Below are 20,711 nucleotides of genomic sequence, written 5' to 3'. Positions count from 1 at the left end.
TTTCAATTTAGGTATAGGGGGATCATATTTTACAAAAAGTAATAATTTTTGTAGAAAAATTCGATAATAATAATCCATTTCATTCAATATGAAATCCGCTATCATATCAAAAGTTGAAGTTCATGAGATTTCACAGAAACAAATACAGGTTACAAATGGTACTGAAGTACAGCAAATACCTTTAAATAATTGCGTTATTGAAGAAAATAAGAACGCAGGTAAGTTATAAATATAATTTAGAAATAAAATATACTTCTTAATCTGCATAATAAAGGTTAAATTTAATTTGCACTTATTAGTGATTGATGCTATGATACTTCAAGAAAATAATAATGATAGGAAAAAACTTCGTAATGGGAAATATATTAATATAGAATCCATATCTGGTTTAAATAAAATTAATGAAGATATTAAATATGGAATATCACAAAGAAATCAATCAAAAAAATCTGTCAAAAGAAAAGGCAATAGAGTTGAAGAGTTGGAGGCCAAATCTCCTATGTTAGTACAAACAGAAGAAGTGATATATGATATCACACCTGATTTGACATTAAAACAAGAGCAATTAGATTTAAGTGATGAATCTGAAAGTAATATTGTTAAAAAAACTAAAACTGAAAGTAACGATATGATAGATACAGAAGAATCAAAAATATTGTACCAGAAATCAGTTAATGTTCATCAGAAATGTGAATATTGTTGTCAAAAATTAGCAAGTATAGATATAAAATTATATCCAGGTCATCCAAATGGTGCAGTAGAAGAGATGATTGCATTAACAGATCCTAGATTGTCTTTATTTACTGGGGAAGAAGTAATGGTTCATGAAAGTGATGAAAGACCACAAAATAAAATAACTCATTTTTGGTAAGCATTTTGTACAATATATTTTCTTAATTACATTACATTTTATGTATTATTTTATGTTTTCTATTTGTAGTGTATACGATAAGAATGGGCATTTATGTCCTTTTGATACTGGCTTGGTTGAAAAGAATGTGGTACTTTATTTTTCTGGTTATATGAAACCTATTTATGAAGAAAATTCATGCCCAGAAGGAGGTGTGCCTACAAAAGATATGGGACCAATAAATGAATGGTGGGTGTCAGGATTTGATGGTGGTGAATTAGCACTTGTAGGATTCACAACAGCATTTGCGGAATATATATTGATGGAACCAGCTGAAACATATGCATCATTTATGGATTCCGTGAAAGAAAAAATTTATATGAGCAAGATAGTTATAGAATTTTTACTAGATGAGGTTAATCCTACATATGAAGATTTATTAAATAAGTTACAAGTAAATTTTTTTTATTTAAGATACACCTTCAGTAATATAATATAATTTACTTTCTGATATAATTTTTACTAAAATGTATTGTTTTAGACTATAGTTCCACCAAAAGGATTGTCTAGATTTACAGAAGATTCTTTATTACGGTATGCACAATTTGTCTGTGACCAAGTTATCTCATTTGATACATCAGCAGGGCCAGAAGATCCTTTATTAATTACAAGTCCATGTATGCGAGCATTAGTGACTCTCGCTGGTGTAACATTAAACAAAAGAATTGCGTTACGTCGAACGCAATCTAAAGATCAGAAGAATAAAAAAATCACTTGGACAAAAGCTACAACTACAAAATTAGTTAATAATATGTTTGAAACATTTTTCTCTGATCAAATTGCTACAAATAACGACAAAGAAATATCGGTATGTGATTAAGACTCTTAGAGTAAATAAAATTAGTGTATTAAATATAATGTATTATTATAGGGACCTAAGAGACATAGATGTGGAGTATGTGAAACTTGTCAACAGCCAGATTGTGGAGTCTGTACAGCTTGTAAAGATATGATTAAATTCGGTGGATCTGGAAGAAGTAAACAAGCTTGCAACAGAAGAAGATGCCCAAATATGGCTATACAGGTAAAATAATTAAATAAAACTTACCATTAATACAGTATAATTTTTTTCATAATATCTATATATTACATTTAATTAATTATAGGAAGCTGATGATTCAGATCAAGAAGATGATGATTTTAATGACACATTAATAGAGAATACAAAAATAACTCAAAAAATGATCTTAAAAGAATTTAAACATGTAGAAAAAGAAATTACATGGGTAGGAGAACCAGTTATAGATGATGGACGAAGAACATTTTATAGTTCTGTAATAGTAGTTGATGAAGAAATAAAAGCAAATGATTATGTCTTGATTGAATCAAACGATCCTACTGTACCATTACAAATAGCTAAAGTTATTTATATGTGGGAAGATAAAAGTGGTGCAAAACTATGTCATGCTAACTGGTTTAGAAGAGGTAGTGACACTGTACTTGGTGAAACATCAGACCCTTTAGAATTGTTCTTGCTTGACGAATGTGACAATGTTCCATTCACTTCTATTAAATCTAAGGCCACTGTTATTTATAAAACTAGTTCAAAAAATTGGGCTGAATTAGGTAATTATATTATCTATTCTTAAACAAATTATATTATGATGAATTTTCAAAATTGATTAATTGTATTTTAGGAAATGCAGATGTATTACCAGAAGATAAAATACAAAATAAAGATGGAAAAACATTTTTTTATCAAAAGAAGTATACTCCAGAAACTGCTCGTTTTGAGGATCCTTCTCCGGATCCTGAATGTCCGCGAAAAGAAATTAGTCATCGATTTTGTCCTGCCTGTGTACGTTTCACTACATTACAATGTTATTATACACCAAAAGTTTTTGACCGAGATGAAGAGAAAAGCAGTAAACAAGTGATATATAATATGGTAAAATATAAGGATGAGGAATTTAGAGTTGGGTCAGCTATATTTTTAGTACCAGGAGCTATGAAGTATAAATATACATCTACATATCACATTTCTTCGAAAATAAAGAAAGGGAAAGTAGATGAAGACATGTATCCCGAATATTATCGAAAATCATCGGACCATGTGAAAGGGTCAAATTATGATACACCGGAACCATTTCATATTGGATATATAAATTCAATCTATGCAACAACTAATAACAAATTAGTTGCATCATCTGATGTATGGATTAAAATAAATAAAATGTATCGACCAGAAAATACACATAAAGGTCTTACATTAATGCAACAAGTTGATCTTAATATGGTATACTGGAGTGATGAAGGTAAAATTATTAAAGAAAATTTATAATAAAATTCAGTTAGTATAAATTAATTGATACAGTTTTTTAATTTCAGTTTGTGATGTTAAATTTTCGGACGTAGCTGGAAAGTGTTATTTGGTATATTCAGAAAATTTAGATCAATCTGTAGAGGAATGGACTGCTGCTGGTCCAAATCGTTTTTACTTTTCTCAAGCATATAATGCTGTAGAAAAGACATTCAATGACCCACCATATCATGCTATGAATATTGGAAAGTTTGGAATTGGAAAAGGGAAAGGAAAAGCAAAGTGCAAAAGTAAAAAATTAGGGATTAATGATAAGAAAGTAATCGATAAGCCTATAGATTATTGCAAAGTGTTAAAAAAATTGAAAACACTAGATGTTTTTGCTGGTTGTGGTGGTTAGTTATTATTAGCTTCAAATTTTATTCTGTGAATTATTAAAAATTCCTCTAAATTAAAATGTATGTTATAGGATTATCTGAAGGATTACGACAAGCTGGCATTGCAGATAATCTGTGGGCAATTGAAAAAGAGGAAACAGCTGCATGTGCATATCGCCTCAATAATCCTAATACAACAGTATTTTGTGAAGATTGCAATGTACTTTTACGAAAAGTTATGAATGTGAGTTTAATTAATAATGTATAATTAAAAAAAAAACTTTATATACGTGTGTGCATGTACACATGTGTTTATTTATTTACTTATTTATTTATTATGTATTCTTATCTCTTATATAGGGCGATCTTTGTGATAATAGTGGACAACGTTTACCTCAAAAAGGAGAAGTGGAGTTATTATGCGGAGGTCCACCATGCCAAGGTTTCAGTGGCATGAATCGTTTTAATTCACGGCAATATTCATTATTTAAGAATTCCTTAGTAGTATCATGTTTATCATACTGTGATTATTATAGACCAAAATTCTTTATCATGGAAAACGTTAGGAACTTCGTATCTTTTAAAAGAAGTATGGTACTCAAACTAACGTTAAGGTGTCTTGTACGAATGGGTTACCAATGTACATTTGGTATTCTGCAAGCTGGAAACTACGGTATTCCACAAACAAGAAGAAGGTTTATGACATTCAATTTACTCTGATTAAATGGTTTGCTTTATATATTTTATTATTTATTTATTTTTAGGTTAATAATATTAGCTGCTGCACCTGGAGAAGTTCTTCCAAAATACCCTGAACCAACTCATGTATTTAGCAAACGGGCTTGTCAATTAAGCGTTCTTGTTGATAATAAGAAAGTAAGACTTGATTAATTTTCATTAAAAACCGAAATTAATACGTTTATTTATATAAATTAAATATGATTTGTATGTCCTTTTTTAATAGTATTCATCAAACTGTGATTGGGTCGAATCAGCACCATATAGAACAATTAGTGTTCGCGATGCGATGTCAGATTTACCTAATATTCGAAATGGTTGGAATAAAGAAGAAATAGCTTATAACGATGAACCAATATCTCATTTTCAAAGAAAAGTAAGTAAAATCTACTAACATATTATTGAAATTAATATAGATTTTTTAAAATATATTTACCTTTTTATTCATAGGTAAGACCTAAAGAACCTGATGCAATATTACGAGACCATGTTTGCAAAGATATGGCTCCACTAGTTGAAGCACGAATTGCACATATTCCGACTGCGAGTGGGTCTGATTGGCGGGATTTACCAAATATTGCAGTGCGTTTGAGTGATGGAACATACTCAAAAAAATTGTAAATATATTTTACCTGCAATTTTCTAGATATTTAAATAAAATAATCAAGTTAGAGAACGAAGAACTTGCTTATGTTTTAGAGAATATATTTATCATGACAAAAAGGCAGGTGTAAGTTCCACTGGAGCACTTCGTGGTGTATGTAGTTGTTGTGCAGGTAGAATGTGTGATCCAATGGCTAGACAATATAATACTTTAATCCCGTGGTGTTTACCTCATACTGGAAGACGTCATAATCATTGGGCAGGTTTATATGGTAGATTAGAATGGGATGGATTTTTTGGTACTACTATCACTAATCCTGAACCTATGGGTAAACAGGTATGTGTTACTGCCCTTTTGATTCTATCTACAAATGTGAGATTTTATCGTTTATTTGTAGGGTCGTGTTCTACATCCAGAACAAACAAGAGTTGTCAGCGTAAGGGAATGTGCTAGATCACAAGGGTTCCCGGATTCTTTTCGCTTTTATGGAAACATACTTGATAAACATCGTCAAATTGGTAACGCAGTTCCGCCACCATTAGGTGCTGCTTTGGGGCTTGAAATTAGGAAATGTTTAAAAAGTGATGATATTGATCGACTAGAAAAGAAAACAGAAAATTTCCACGATTAATAGAAATATTATAAGCATAAAAACTAAATATTATTTAAGATTTGAATAGTGACATATTACATTACAGATTATTTTTTTTATCTACATAAATTAACCCACATGTGTTCAGTAAAAATATATACATATTTTTACTATTTACATGACCAAAAGTATTATGTGATGCATATTTAATATACAATATTAGAAGTAAAAAACGCAACTCCAGTTTATTCCAGTACATATAATAATTCTAAAAAATAGATATCAGTATTTTAAGTTAACTTATAAAAATAATTCTCAATCTTTAAAAGTATATATATATCAAGAATTGGATTTTATACAAAAGAACATTTGTAACTCTGTTACACCATATGTATATATTGTATCTTTATATAGTTATATGTTCAAATTATATTGTTTATCGATATTATTTTAAAAAAGAAATAATACAAGAAATATTTATTATAAAATAAAAATTTTATAACAAAATTGTATTTTTACTTTTTAATTGAAATACAAATGTTTAATTAATTTGCTTTGAATTACAAAGCAAGGCGAAAAATGTCAAATGGTAAACATAAATGCGTGTTGCGTAGCCATAAAAAGCGTGTAGTATAAAGTAATGAAGTTCACTCTTATCCCCATTCACAGGTGTCCAAAATTGTTACGGGACAGGAATGGTATTTTCAACTTACAAATTATATGTTCGAATAATTTAAACAATATTCGACGAATATTTTCTGTTACCATGTGGGCTGACACTATTTTAATTGTATTTATTAGTATCTGTACAGCTTTATTAGGAGAAGGTAAAAGCATTTTATGTATCATTGTTTTAAGTTTAAGGTTATATGTCTTATTTACATATTATACTTTTTCAATTAATTTTGATATTATTTAGGCTTAACGTGGTTAATGGTTTATAGAACAGAAAAATATCAGAAATTAAAGGCTGAAGTAGAAAAACAAAGTAAAAAATGTGAGTTTTTAAGTAATGATTACATTAAGGAACATTGATTTCTTGAATATTTACAGATAAAGTTAATCATAATTTTAATAAATTTAACTTTTTTCTTATAAATCACATTAATTTTAGTGGAAAAAAGGAAAGAGGCACATGGAGATTCATTAGATAAACAGCAGAAAAAAAAGATTGAACGAGAAGAAGAAAGGTTAAAGAATAACAATAGAGATTTGTCTCTTGTAAAAATGAAATCAATGTTTGCAATTGGATTTGCATTTACTGCCCTTTTAAGCATGTTTAATAGTATTTTTGATGGCAGAGTTGTGGCAAGGTTACCTTTTGTACCAATTAGTTGGATACAAGGTTTATCACATAGAAACCTTCCAGGAGATGATTATACAGAATGTTCATTCATTTTTCTCTATATATTATGCACCATGAGCATTAGACAGGTAAATTTATATTTTTTATGTTTCACATAATTTTGTAATACTTATTTTATGTAAAAGATACACTATTGGTTGTAGAATATACAAAAAATGCTTGGATTTGCTCCCTCTAGAACTGCAAGTAAACAAAGTGGAAGTATTTTTGGTCCTCCACCTCAACAATTTAAATAAACTTAGAACAATATTAAATTATGAATTTAATATTTTATGATCTATTACATAATTATTTAAATTTTGGTACCATATTTGATAAAATGCTCTTTCTATTGATGAGTGACCAATAAATTATAGTTAATAAAAATTGAAGTCAAATATATTATTACATATATGTAATGTGTATGTTGCAGTTACTAAGTATATTTCAGTATATACACAATAAATATATATTCAATACTGATATTTCTTTTTTAATTAAATTTTATATAATACATTATTTTAATGAATATTATAAAATTATTAATAACTAATTATTTAATCTTGTAATTATTAACGCTTTCGAGCAAACATATAATATTAATGAAATAGATAACTATAAACGTAAAAACAATATTTTTATGTAAAAGTGGAAAGATAATTATTAGAAATATTTAAAAATAATAGGAGATAAATAATAAAATGTTGTAAAGGAAGCCTTTCAATTGATGTAATAATGCAGCATATTTTAGAAAATAGGTGTGACTCATGTATTCCATCAAGCAGCTCTTATACAACAATCAATGTTATATACAAACATAACAATCAATCATATACAAAAAAATAACCACTACCCTTAATTCGTAAAAAATATTTAATACAATAATTGTATATCAGTGACCTATTTCATGGAGTACATATTCGAACATGTAAGTGAAAATATACTCTATGAACATTAGATCTCTTTGCATTTAACTACTTCAAATCATACATACACATTTTTACTAAAAATTGTTGCTTTCTTTTATATTATTACATACCATTTAAGCCTAAAACAGTCTCTTGTTATTAGAGCTAGCAATATTTTATACAAAATGATACAATTATGATATTTACAATCAATCTACATACATGACTAAATGTAAGATATCTTAATTTAATAAAAAATTTTTTAAATCGTTATTTGAACTTTTGGTGTTATAATGTTCCGTTGTATATTACGTTTAATTCGTTTTAATAGCGTTTTAATTACATATATTCATTAGTAGAAAGCGATTAAACACCCAACTGGCAATCTGAAAGACAAATGCTTTTTAAATTGGAATTTGCACTTCCTGCTTACTAGCGTCATACTTTGAAATCACTATTCGTCATGCCAATAAGATTAAAACTTGTAACAATCCCATTCCTTTGATTACATAAATCATTCTCGGCAGTGGCTACTATCTGTAAACTGCGAACGTAAAGGGAAGACATGTTAATCGAGATTTTCATTTTACATGACGTACCCTATTTTTCAGTATATTCTGGAAATAGATAAATAAAAGCACTTTTGACGTTTCTTCAGACCTTTTTAAAATGTCTATTCGAAATCATAATAAAAAATAACGTGTAGGAACCTTTTGCCGTCCAGCAGCCGATGAACCTATTGTTTTCATTGTCATTTTAGATTTAAAGGACAGTTTTCAATCTCGAAATTCTGCAAGTATAATTCACGAAAAATAAATTTATCACGCTTTCTTTGTATAATATTTATCATTCGCATTATGCGATGCAAATTAATTGAAAATTACCGAAAATTGTTTAAATCTTGTGAAAGTATAAGTGTATAAATATCATGTGCTTAATTTCTTGTATTAGTAATAGAAGATTGCACGTTGTTATTAATTTTTTCAGCTAACATGAGCTTGTGTCGATTCAATTGTTTAATCATTTCAGTACGATTATTCATTCTTATTGATTCATGTCAAATAGAATGAATGTTTATATCAAGCTATTGCGGAAATTTCAGATAATTCATTATTTTCATTTCTTTCAAAATGGTGGACAATTCACTCCAGGGTGTAGATATTGACATTTGTCACCGACCCGACAATATCCGTTCTTTGAAAACTGTCGGCACACGGGTGGTTGTTTTCCACTTCCCCTCCACCCGCCGCCTCCGCCTCGCCAGCCACCTCTTCCAGGTGGTCCCCCACCACCTCTGTACCAACCAGGTCCAGGAACACCTCTACCTCTACCATGCATTGGACCACCACCTCTGGGACCTTGAAAATTAGGCCCAGGACCATACAATGGTCCAGGGGGGCCTTGAAAATTGTTTGGATTCATGTTATTGAATCCCATATCTTCTGGACCCATCATTCCATAACCTTCTTGCTGTTGATTATACATAGGTGGTGGTCCCATCATTCCAGGTGGCACCATTGGACCACCTTCCATTCCTGGTGGGAATGTATTTGGCATATTTCCCATTGGGTTCATTCCCATTCCATCAGGTACAACAACTTTTCCATCGCCGGTTCTCCATCCGCCTCCTCCTCCAGCCGACAATGGACCTCCCATTTCAGGACCCATTGGACCCATATGAGCAGGTCCCATCATTTGTTGAGACATTTGAGGCATTGGACTCATCGATGTTTGTGGACCTATGGGTGCCATTACCGGTTGTTGATTATGTGGAAATGATGGATAATGGAAGTTCGGAACTGCTGGCGTTTGAGGTTGTAATTGAGGTTTTGGTTCTGGCCATGGCATGGATGTAAAGTCTTTCTCACTTTCTTTATTTCCCGTGAGGTCATCCAAAGGAATGATTTTAGGCTCGTTATATACATGATGTCGTTCTTCATCGGGCTCTGCCGCAGAGTCTGGGATCCTAAAATTAAAAATTGGTATACATATATAAAATAAAGTATTTTCAACTAGTTAGTTCATAATAAAATATTTATTAAATAAATATATTTTATGGAATTCGCATGAGTGAGTACAGTCTGTATAGTAAACTGTCCAATGGTTTAAAGTTTCTATTCTTTTAATGTAGCATGCGTATTATTTTATACATGAATATTATTTTAATAAAAAAAAAACAATCAATTAAAATGCGCACATACATGCTTCGGTTGAAGTATAGTGCTTGCAAAATTCCCTTTTCCCGAGCATATTGAATATCTTTTTCTCTACTATCTTTTCCAGGTTCTACTAAAGGTGGTGGTAAATCGATTTGAATCAAAGGTTTCCATCTCGTTCTTTCTTCCATTAAGTCTTCATTACCTATAAAAAAAAATCAGTTTGCATAAATTATTTATTAAACCACGTTTTTAATATTTTAAAATAATAACAAAATTATATTTTTGAAACTTACTTAATTTTCTTGCCATTTGGAATGCCTCTCTTTCATTTTGCTTCTCCATTTGTTTCATATCGGTGAATGTTTTCGTTACATTCACTCGTTCCGTTTCATCTAACTCGAAATAACGCACTGATTCTAAGTCGGTTTTCCATTTTAATACCTTCTTTGGACCTTTGCGTTTCTGAAGCAACAAAACACTTCTCAGACCATCAATGTATCGTATTTCAGGATAAGCACTAACATTTTCTTTCTTCGCTGATTCAGACATAGAAGATGTGTCTTCGGGAGAATCAGATATCTTTTCTTCCGTATCATCTTCCGGTGTAGGTGCTGAAAAAAACAATAGAATTTTTGTAGACACTATTTTCAACATAATATATTTATATACAAAATATTCATTCAAAAACACATAAATAGATGGAAATAAAAAACTTACTATTACTTCCAGTATCATCATCAACGTCGGCTTTAAATATCCTGTTTTCTTTTTGATCGTCAGACGTTTCTTCTTTTTCTTTCCTTGTATCTTCATCCGAATTCTCCTTTTCCTTTTGTTCTTTATCTTCATCTGTCTCTAACGTATCTTGATAAAACTGTAAAACAAATGTAGAAAATATATTAATTTTTATTACTAATAATATTTTATGACTATACGTACCTTAAAGTTAGGCTTGACAACTACGGGTGATTTTTCATCGGCACTTGGTGGTGAGGTGGGTGGAGGCGTAACATCACGATTATCACTACTGACAGTTTCTTGTTTCTTAGCTTCCGTGGGACCATCTTTCGTGATGGACGTTCTTCGCTTCCTTTTCCTTGGTTCTTTACTTTTTGTCGAAGCGGTTAAAGCATCCATAAACATATCGCTTTCTTGCAGAACCATAGCTATTAAAAAATAATTACCATTTATATGTAAATTAAATCGAACATATAAATACATATATAAATTTCAGAAAATGTTAAGACCTTTCATTTTGAACAAGAAAAAGGTTTAATACTGTCTTAATAATTGCGTACATGTAATAAAACATTTCTCTAATACAAGTTATTTACGAAAATTGTAAATTCAAATTATAGAATTAGTCAAAGTAAATGAAGAACTTTATAAGCAATTTTAACTACAATCGTAAAAGAAAAAAGTTTTACATGTTACGCTTCGCAAATTGAATTAATTATAGAATAAAGATAATAGATATTGTCACAATAAAATAATCCTGTAAAATAAGCATTAACTTTATTCAATTGTTTAAAATTTGACCGCAAATAATCCGCATCAATCTGCAAAGAAAAAGAACTTATAACTCCACCAAAACTGGAAGTTAAACGTTCGTTCCTTGATACAGCTGAAAATAAGTAATGTTGTAACAAATGTTTAACGGACAATGAATAAAAAAGACTCCAGTAATGAATCTGCAACAAAAATACAATTATATTTTATGTTAAGATAGTGTTAGAAGAACAAAGCCATAATGATTTATTAACAAAGAGAATTTTTTAGAAAAATGTTAAGTATACTCCGAGATAGTTCCGAGTTTAGTACTCAACAACAGAATTAAATATTATTGTGCATTTATAAATATAACGATAATAGGCAGTTGCATTATAAAATAATTTATACAATAGATGAAGTAATATATTTATCAATTGATCATAATCAATCATTACTTTTTAATTATTTTTAATCAATTAAATTACTTTACTTATTTAGTATTTCAAATAAAATTTAAAACAAAAAAGAAATGCGTGCATGTTAGTACTAATATTGAATATTTGAATTTTGTAAAAGTGCAAAAAATTAAAAACGTTAACTTAAGTAAAGCTATAAATTTTTACTAATTTACTTTTAGGCAATGTATATTTTAATGTATTTAACTATCACAACATAATCGCAATCGATTAAACAAGCGTTAATATAAGATATGAAATTTAAAAAAAAGATATTCTATTTAAATTAATTACTGTACTATATCATTTTTAACGATATAACAGATGCATGTAATTTATTATTTTTCATTAATATCAAATGGGACATTTTATACATTAATTACTGCGCAATTTATAGTTTCTTCATAAATGCATTTCGATAACATACAGGAACGAAGACTTTATGCATCTCTTTGGCATTTAATCTCATTTAATATTTCTAAGATAGTTCAATTTTTTCAATTCAAATATTTATAATTAATCATTAAGTAATACCTAATGGCTGTAAAAAACGCGAAAGCTTAATATAGAACGAATTTCATTCAACATATTTTTGTCGCCAAACTTTCTAAATATATAGCAAATTTATATTGGATAAGAATTCAATTAATACACAATAATAACAACAAAAGTCATTATACACGTAAGAAGAAAATATAAGAAAGATATATCAAATCGATAATAAATCGTATTGATAATCGTATAAATGTTTTTGGAACGTATTTGATAAAAGTGATAATAGTAAATTGGGGAATAATATGCGGGTTTTAATTATACGGCTCCAATTTTATTTCCATAAAGCTTTGATTCATCCTCAAGAGTTTACTTGTTTTAAAAATGTTTCAAATCATAAGCGTACTCTTAGTATATTATCTTATACGTAACAATCGAGACGCATTTTCTTTGTTAACATTTCATTTTGTTCGTAAAAAGAATTATTTTGGTCAAATATTACATATCAATGTATTGTCTAAATTATTATTAAAATTTTGCGCAGTCCATTAACAGCGATGTTTTCCTGTACCTCGTGCGAATATATAAGTAATGACTAAAAATTTAGCTTATTTTCCTTTTCCTAAGAGACACGATTTTGTATTCTTTTTTATATAAAAATATATTATGGACAACGTAGTCAAATAATTAAATATTTATAACAATATAAATTTAGTAACGAATAACAATTTAAAATTGTGCAATGTATAAATTAAAGATAAAGTTATATCTATCCGTATTAAAATTAATGTAACTATTTTCTTTTTTATACTATATTCGACGGGCGATATAAAAATTATTATAAAAAATAGAAAACTATTTTTTTTATGAACAGATACTTTGAATATCATAAATTATAAAAAACGCATAATCTTTTTTATGTTAAACAAAAATGTATTCTCTATATAAAAAAGTGTACTCCGATAGACAACAGGTGAACGAATTTATAAACTTTAACGTAAATAATGCATAATCATTGTAGACTTTATTTTTCCACTCGATCGTTTTTTCAAATTCAAATATAAGTGAGGCAAATATCACATGACAAGCATTGTCCACGAATGGCACGGGCCTAAATAAGCTGAATGGTTAATATACTATGTGAACGTAATGCAACTGCTACGAGAAACAGAATCTGACCCCATACACGAGTGTCGACATAAAGACTATCGCAAAAACATCGGCCTCGATATTCCACTGAGCACACCAAGAAGTGCGCCGTTGCGCAACTCCGTCGTTAACTCCCGCCCATCCTTCTTCACGCGTCTAATTCAAATAAACGATTTTCAAATGCTATCTCTTTGATGATAGTCTATCATTTAAATTATTGAATTTTAAAATGTATTAATATAATATACATCTTTTTGCTTTTTTCTTTAAAATAAATACTTAAATAAGAAATTAATTGTGCTCTATTTTATTTTTAACTACGAGACAAGTTCTTGATTAAAAAAAGAAATACTTCTACGAATAATTAAAAACACTCTTGCAAACTAAAACGAACTATTTATATCTAGGAAAGTTCAAATACACAAAGATGCGCCTATTTTGGAATCCTTCCTTTAACTCAACAAAAACTACATTATTTAAAAGAATATAGTGAACTCAAGAGATTGATATTTTAAATAGATGACAATTTAGTGGAATTAATGACGAGCACAATATAAATATTCGCGTTTCGTTTTTCCTGCCTTCTTCTTTATATTTTTCTCTCGTTCCAGTAACGTTCTTTTCACCCGATTGTTAATCCGCGACTACTGGCAAGGAAGAAGACTTCTTCGCCATGTCGACGTTGTCATTGCAAATAGACGATTATCTGTCGTAAGAAGAGACCCGCTGATCCTAAGGGGCGGCTTGTTCGAAGGCGTCGAGTCGATACGCAGCGTCGTATTTCATGCATTTTCGAAAGTGATTTCGTTCCACGAAATTCTGCATTCTTTTTTTTTTCTTTTTCTTTTTTCTCATTTCTTTTTGCAACGATCTTTCTTCGAACGTCGTGCCACATTTTTCTCGCTTTTCCAATCTACTTGCTCATACATACTATCTACTCTTTCTCACTTTCTGTTTCGCTCTTTCAGTTTATCTCTCTTTCTCGCCCTCTCCCACTTTCTCTCTCACACTCTCTCGCCCTCGCGTTCTTTCTCTCCTTATCTTTCATTCTTATTTTTTTCTCGCTTTCATAAGGATATCTTGGGACTGTGCCCGATGCAAATTTCAATTCTCTCTGATGAACGCACGAACGTATTTGAATCATTCTGCAAATCCACTGTGAACTAAACAACGATACAAAATTGAAAAATAACATATTGTTTACAAGATTTTTCCCTTGTATAGCGACGCTTGAAATGGTGTTGTGGTGTTAAAAATTATATGATAATTTTGATCTAACTACTCAAATAATACTAATATATGTGAAAGAAGTAAATAAAGATAAAAATGTGATTTCTACGAATAAACTTCATTTTTAGCGTTATTATAATTTCGCGATTAACAATTCTATTCATATAATTAAAAACTAATAGCTTGCTTGTTAAACATTATAACTCTACTATCATTGCCTAAAAATTATCGTATGACACCATTTCGAGAGCCCTGACTTTATTTGCACTTTAGATTTGTGCGATTAGTCACCGAGAGGATGGAAATCTGGATGGGCTCACGGTATGAGTGTTTGCTTTATCAAGCATTCAGTGAGCAAGATGTATAGCAGAAACCCAAGTTAAATATTTCCAGATTTCTGATCAATTTATTTAAATGCTTAATAGGGTGTACATGTACAAGGGAAGAAGTATGGACAGACAAGAGTTGGTTTGTTTCCTTACCTAGGTAGATTAGTATTATCCGTGATGACTTCTATTGGTGTATCGTTCGTCAGAGAACGGTAAAACACACACCCCGAAAATTATATCGATATAAAACACACCTCCTTTTCTTTTATCCGAATAATTTTTAAAAGAAACTTCACGGTTACTTTCGGTGTATTGGTTGTTAAAAGATAGTGGACTCTATTTTTTATCATATGGCACTAGTTTTTAGACATTTTATACGTACGATTTAATTAATACTTTATCGAAGATTACCTGCTAAATCTTCTTAATATAGGAAATAAATCGATGTTGAAAGAGCCGATCCTAATTTTCTTCGTTCTTCTAACGTGATGTTAATTATCAAGGCAAGCACGAGAGATCCGCTCGATCCACTTCCACGTGGGTCAATTGATACAGGGTTTCTTTTACCTTCTATAATACTCTAATAATTTTTAGGAAAGTAGCATAGGGTTCTAATATATACTAAAAACTAAAATAATATTCCTGAAAGAAACTGCAAATTAATGAGATAAATAAAAAATCTATGTAAATTTTGTCGAATTAGGTAAAGTATTAATGTTTGCGCAATATGTAAAATACGTAAATATATAGTTTGCTCGTGTTTCTCCTGGAGCCAACCACCTGCAAACTCAATATTAAGAAGTTAGTAATAGCACATACAATAAAATAAACTAGTGTTCAAAGACTAGTTAAAATTAACAAAGTTAGTAATTTTCTTGCTTTTTTAATTTATTAATCTTAGAAGTTATACTAGAATTTAACTTAGTCCTTTATTGAGACATTTAATATTATATATATAAAATATATATATATATTTTATATAGAAGTCATAATGTCTCTAATTTCTTAATACATGTCAACAATTAGTCTTTGAACATTAGTATTTTATAAAAGTTTAAGACAGTAATATACCTTTCTCTCTAAAGAATTAAAATTGATTTTGTTGAGAAAAAAAAAGATATATTTAAATATTTATATATATATTTTTTTTATAACATTTAAAATATATTTTAAATACATTAATATATTTTAAAATATATAAATATATCAAATATAAAAAATATATATATAATATACATAATAATTGTAAAAAACTTTTAAGTATTAAGTATAATATCTGTGACACTAGGTAATACTTACGTTTTGGTTTTGGTGGTATTAATTTGATGCCTCCCTTCTTTTCTTCACTTGGAGGTGTAGTTGGTGAATCCAATGATAACTTAGCTCGTTTATCTGTTGATGGAATAGTTTCTCTGAGTGGAGATGGTCTTTTCAAGGCTGGTAATTTTTGTGGTATGACCTTTTTGTCAATGATGGGATGTGGTTTCTTTGCTGATCTTGGTGGTGGAGGTTTTACTTCTTCCTCCAAACCTGTTGATCTAAATTTAGAATTAAATGTTTTCACAGTCTTTGGCCGTGTTGTAGAGTCTTGAGAATTTTTTCTACTCTCAATGGAAATAGAAATGTTCTTCTTCTCTGGCATTGCAACAACTTTCTTTGAATCAGTCTTATTTTCTTTCGAACTGTCTCGAGAATCCGTTGACGATTTTCTTACACCCGTATCTCCCGATTTTTCTTCTTCCGACTTCTTCTTAGGTATTTTTCCAAATTTTGAACTCAGTGCCTGCCCTTGAACCTTTTCTAATGTTGCTTTATCCTTTTCTGCCTGATCCTTCTTCTGTTTTTCTTTTTCTCGCTCTTTATCTGATTTACTTTTATTAGAACTATGTTTGCTGGATGAATTAGACGAGTGATGTTTTTCCTTGTCCTTGGAAGACTTGTCCTTGGAACTAGAACTTTTTGAACTACTACTGCTAGAACTAGAGCGATGACTACTAGATTTGTAAGATGTGGAACTAGAACGATGTGAACTGGAGCTTGAGGTATGTTTAGAAGAACTTTTGGAGGATGAAGATGAGCTATGATGACTTTTTTTATCTGAACTACTAGATTTTTTTTCGTCTTTCTTAGAAGAGTCCCGATTTTCTTTATTACTAGATTTACTACTTTCACTACTACCATTGTCTTTAAGATCTTTACTGTCTTTGTTTTCTTTATTTTTAACAACTTCCACGTCAAGACTATTTGTGGAATCTACTACAGTTTGTTTCACTTCACTTGAAACCTGGTCTAATTTTTCAGATTGTGCAATGTCCTTTTCACAATCTTGACCACTGATTACACCGTCACTAAGTTCTGTAGATACTACTTCCTCGGAAGTTTCTTTCACAGGAAGAGTATCTTCCACAAGATCTCCATTAACTTCTACATTTGTACTATTTGCATTTAAAACACTATTAATATTTGCAGCATCTGTCTCCACTTTTGTAAGAATCTGTTTGCCTTCACGAATTGTAATTTTATACACAGGAACTGGAGATTGTGAAGACGTAGATACCACAACAAAAGCTGGCTTTTTTGATTGCTGTGATGACAATTGTTGTTGGATTTGCATCTGTTGTGGTTTGCTAACAACTTGCAACTGTAAAGGTTGCACAGTTGTCCTTTCCTGTACCTGCTGTTGTTCTTGTGGTTGTTGTTGATGGTGTTGTTGCTGCTGCTGCTGCTGCTGTTGTGGCTGCTGCTGTTGTTGTTGTTGTTGTTGTTGGTGGTGAATGTGGGATACTGCAATAGTGGACGTGGAGTTTGGAATAAATTGCAAATCTTGCACCTGAACTGTTGCATTTTCTGTACCATCCGAGACTTGTTGGATACCACAATGAATAGAATACTGTTGCTGTTGTGTTGATTGAGATACCAAACTTTGTCCCAGAACACCAGTACTTTGTACTGGAATAGTCATGATTTGTGCTGGTACAGAATTTGGTGCAGCTTCTCCTTTCACTATTTTTAACCACTGTTCAACCAGTCGACTAGCTAACACTCTAACACCTTGGTGACTACCTTCTTTTGATAGACCTTTTATTAATTTTGGGCAATTATTACTTTTTAATCTCTCTATATCTACTGGACATAACAACAAAAGTTCTAAAAGTTCTTGAATTAAAGCCCAATTTTTTGCAAGAATACCATCTGTAAGCCACATATGAATAAGATTCCATCCTCCAGCACCCATAAATCTAAACAAAGAAAAAATAATTAATCATTTCAGTTAGAAACTATTCTAATATAAATTATTTATGATAAAAATATATTTAAAAGATATTTTATGGGACCCACATCAGTGAGTACAGTTTATTGGTGAAACTGTCCAATGGTTTTGAGCTCCTATTTTTTACTCTAGCATACATTTTATATTTTACACAATTATACATATTAGGAGTACTTGTGTATATTAGTATGCAATTTATGTAATTTTACTATGTTTATAAATGTTTAAAAAATTTTGCAATAAGTGTTAAATGATTTATTTAAAAAGCCTTTGTACTTACTGACTAAGTAAATCAGTATTTGTAGTTTTTAATATTTGTATATAAATGCATTTTGAAACAAGTTTCTTTGAAAACTTTGTCATTAAATTAGCCAACCGATGAACTTCTTCTTTACTTTTAATACCTCCAGTTGGCCCCAATAAAACACTAAGACATTTCAATAAGGATAGAGGATCTATACGTGGCTGAAAAATCACATATAAAATATTATATATTTTGAATTTTTACTAGGTTATGTATAACACGAAATAAATGAATTTCTATCAATTAAACCAAAATTAATTGATCTTTTAATTACTTTGAAATATATAATAATCTATTCAATTAAGTAACTAAATGATTTAAATTAATTTGTATTTATATAACCATTCTCTGTAACAGAATTTAAAAAAGATTACCAAAGTGTTACTACAAATTTAACCTTTACTGGAGATCATTTTTAAAAATAAACCATCTTATGCAAATTTTAGATATAAATTATTACGTTCACTATAATAATAGTAAATTGCAATTGTTTGTTGTAGTAAAATATGATAAGAATAACAAATAAAAGTTCAAACATGAAATAAGATATTACACAGAATCGTATGCAAAAGAAAAGCATAAAGATCATTTACCTTCCCCATTTTGTTACTGAACATAGAAATTACTGATACATATTATGCTAGTTTTTCAAAAACTTTCATTAAACTACTCGTTTGTCGTATTAAAACCTGGCGACGCCAGAAATAGGATATGAGGTCATATGAACGAAGGTTATTGATCCTACCGCTTTCCCCTTCCATTACGTCAGTCGTAATTTGTCGTACATGGCGCCCTCTCTCAAAAGATTTAGGAAGAAAAAAGAAAGTAACCGAATCTAATAAATAATTTGACTTACCATTTTGGAGAAATTCTTGATGATTTAACGCATATTGAAGTACAAACATAGGATCATGACGTAAATCTGTAATAAAACACAAAGATATTCGTTTTTTTTAATGGGTAGAAATAATGTACTTTTTCAAGGATAAGCGTACACGTACACCGCCATATTGTTAAATCTTTTCACGCACATGAAATATAACTAACAGATATTCTATCAACAAGTACAGAATTATTTTGTCAGAGATTATTACCTAAGCCTAAACATATTTTCACCGATAATTATTCGCAAATACAAAATTCCTAAGTTGCTTTGCTATCCTCATTGTCTTTTCATCGTACTGTACAAGTCATCGATCTCACAAATCGCAAAGACCAACTAAAAGGACTTTTTATACCAGATCTTTTCTATTTCAATTATGGTTTTGATATCTTTATCATTTCCTAATAAAAGGTAATTTTAAATATTGAAATAAAGCAACAGAAGTTATAAATAGGAAAACTATCAATCTAGAATGTAAGCTCCTCAGTTAACGATGATCACTCGATGGTCAACTGGCGGATCTCCTCCTGCGCAATATTTCCGCGCATATCCCACCCAGAATGGTTACACAACCAACCAATCACATTCTGAATTCTCTTTAACGTCAACCAATAATTGTAGCGACCCCACCCCATCACTTGACATCACCGATCAACTACTATTTATAGCACACCATAATTTTCTTGTGCTGTTAGAATTTTGCCAAAATTATTTCTTTTTAGGCTTGTACAATCACTAACACTTTTGAAAATGTTTTAAAAACAGCCAATTATCACTCATGCAAGTTCGAAATAAAATACCTTGCATGCAATTTCTATTGTAAAAACCAGATAATCCCAACTTGCATCACTGATATATAAATTGTTTCACCTTTAAGCTTCAAATATATTTATACTAGCTCTGTCCTATTTTTATTATAATTTAACGAAATATGTGTAAAATTATATTGTAATAATCTAATGAACAGACAATATTGAATTACTAATCGATTTCAATTAAAAGTTGTCGGAAAAATATACTTCGGCTTTTTCGAACGACAGAAAAGCCACTCACATTTGAATAATAATAAAATCCTTTTTATGGAAAATATATATTCACAGCTGTGTATAAGAAATTAAACATTTCCTGTACACAGAAACGATGTGGCCCTACGCTTTGACGAAAATAGGGTACGCATCGGCAAATGCTATAAAATTATCCAAAATCCGTAGATA

At 30.0% G+C, this 20,711-nt stretch overlaps 3 protein-coding genes across 4 annotated transcripts; 2 read left to right on the top strand and 1 right to left on the bottom strand.

Annotated features, from left to right (window-relative positions):
• Positions 1–88: 88 nt before the first annotated feature.
• LOC108555189 (DNA (cytosine-5)-methyltransferase PliMCI) lies at positions 89–5,520 on the top strand. Its single transcript, XM_017910734.1, has 15 exons — positions 89–218; positions 300–867; positions 941–1,304; positions 1,392–1,718; positions 1,782–1,934; positions 2,017–2,476; positions 2,548–3,165; positions 3,239–3,565; positions 3,640–3,791; positions 3,908–4,242; positions 4,312–4,423; positions 4,512–4,661; positions 4,736–4,902; positions 4,985–5,225; positions 5,287–5,520. Exons 1-15 carry the CDS (start codon positions 89–91, stop codon positions 5,518–5,520), a joined length of 4,338 nt encoding a protein of 1,445 aa, XP_017766223.1.
• Positions 5,521–6,161: 641 nt separating this feature from the next.
• On the top strand, positions 6,162–7,083 carry LOC108555201 (transmembrane and coiled-coil domain-containing protein 1). The gene is made up of 4 exons (XM_017910747.1): positions 6,162–6,308; positions 6,401–6,478; positions 6,596–6,915; positions 6,991–7,083. Exons 1-4 carry the CDS (start codon positions 6,248–6,250, stop codon positions 7,081–7,083), a joined length of 552 nt encoding a protein of 183 aa, XP_017766236.1. The 5' UTR covers positions 6,162–6,247.
• Positions 7,084–8,737: 1,654 nt separating this feature from the next.
• PNUTS (Phosphatase 1 nuclear targeting subunit) lies at positions 8,738–20,572 on the bottom strand. Of its 2 annotated transcripts, none has more exons than XM_017910763.1 (9): positions 19,709–19,882; positions 19,471–19,536; positions 18,591–18,775; positions 16,339–18,278; positions 10,833–11,059; positions 10,611–10,767; positions 10,187–10,504; positions 9,936–10,095; positions 8,738–9,700 (listed from the first exon to the last, which is right to left on the bottom strand). In XM_017910763.1, exons 2-9 carry the CDS (start codon positions 19,471–19,473, stop codon positions 8,860–8,862), a joined length of 3,831 nt encoding a protein of 1,276 aa, XP_017766252.1. In that variant the 5' UTR covers positions 19,474–19,536; positions 19,709–19,882; the 3' UTR covers positions 8,738–8,859. The 2 variants fall into 2 exon arrangements, with proteins under 2 accessions (XP_017766252.1, XP_017766251.1); XM_017910762.1 differs by lacking the exon at positions 19,709–19,882 and adding an exon at positions 20,551–20,572 and having other exon boundaries at positions 8,860–9,700.
• Positions 20,573–20,711: the final 139 nt, after the last annotated feature.

Source organism: Eufriesea mexicana, unplaced genomic scaffold, assembly GCF_001483705.2.
Source record: "Eufriesea mexicana isolate 0111107269 unplaced genomic scaffold, ASM148370v2 scaffold143, whole genome shotgun sequence".
NCBI lineage: Eukaryota > Metazoa > Arthropoda > Insecta > Hymenoptera > Apidae > Eufriesea > Eufriesea mexicana.
The sequence above is the reverse complement of the archived record's forward strand: the minus strand, read 5'-3'. Positions and strand labels throughout refer to the sequence as shown.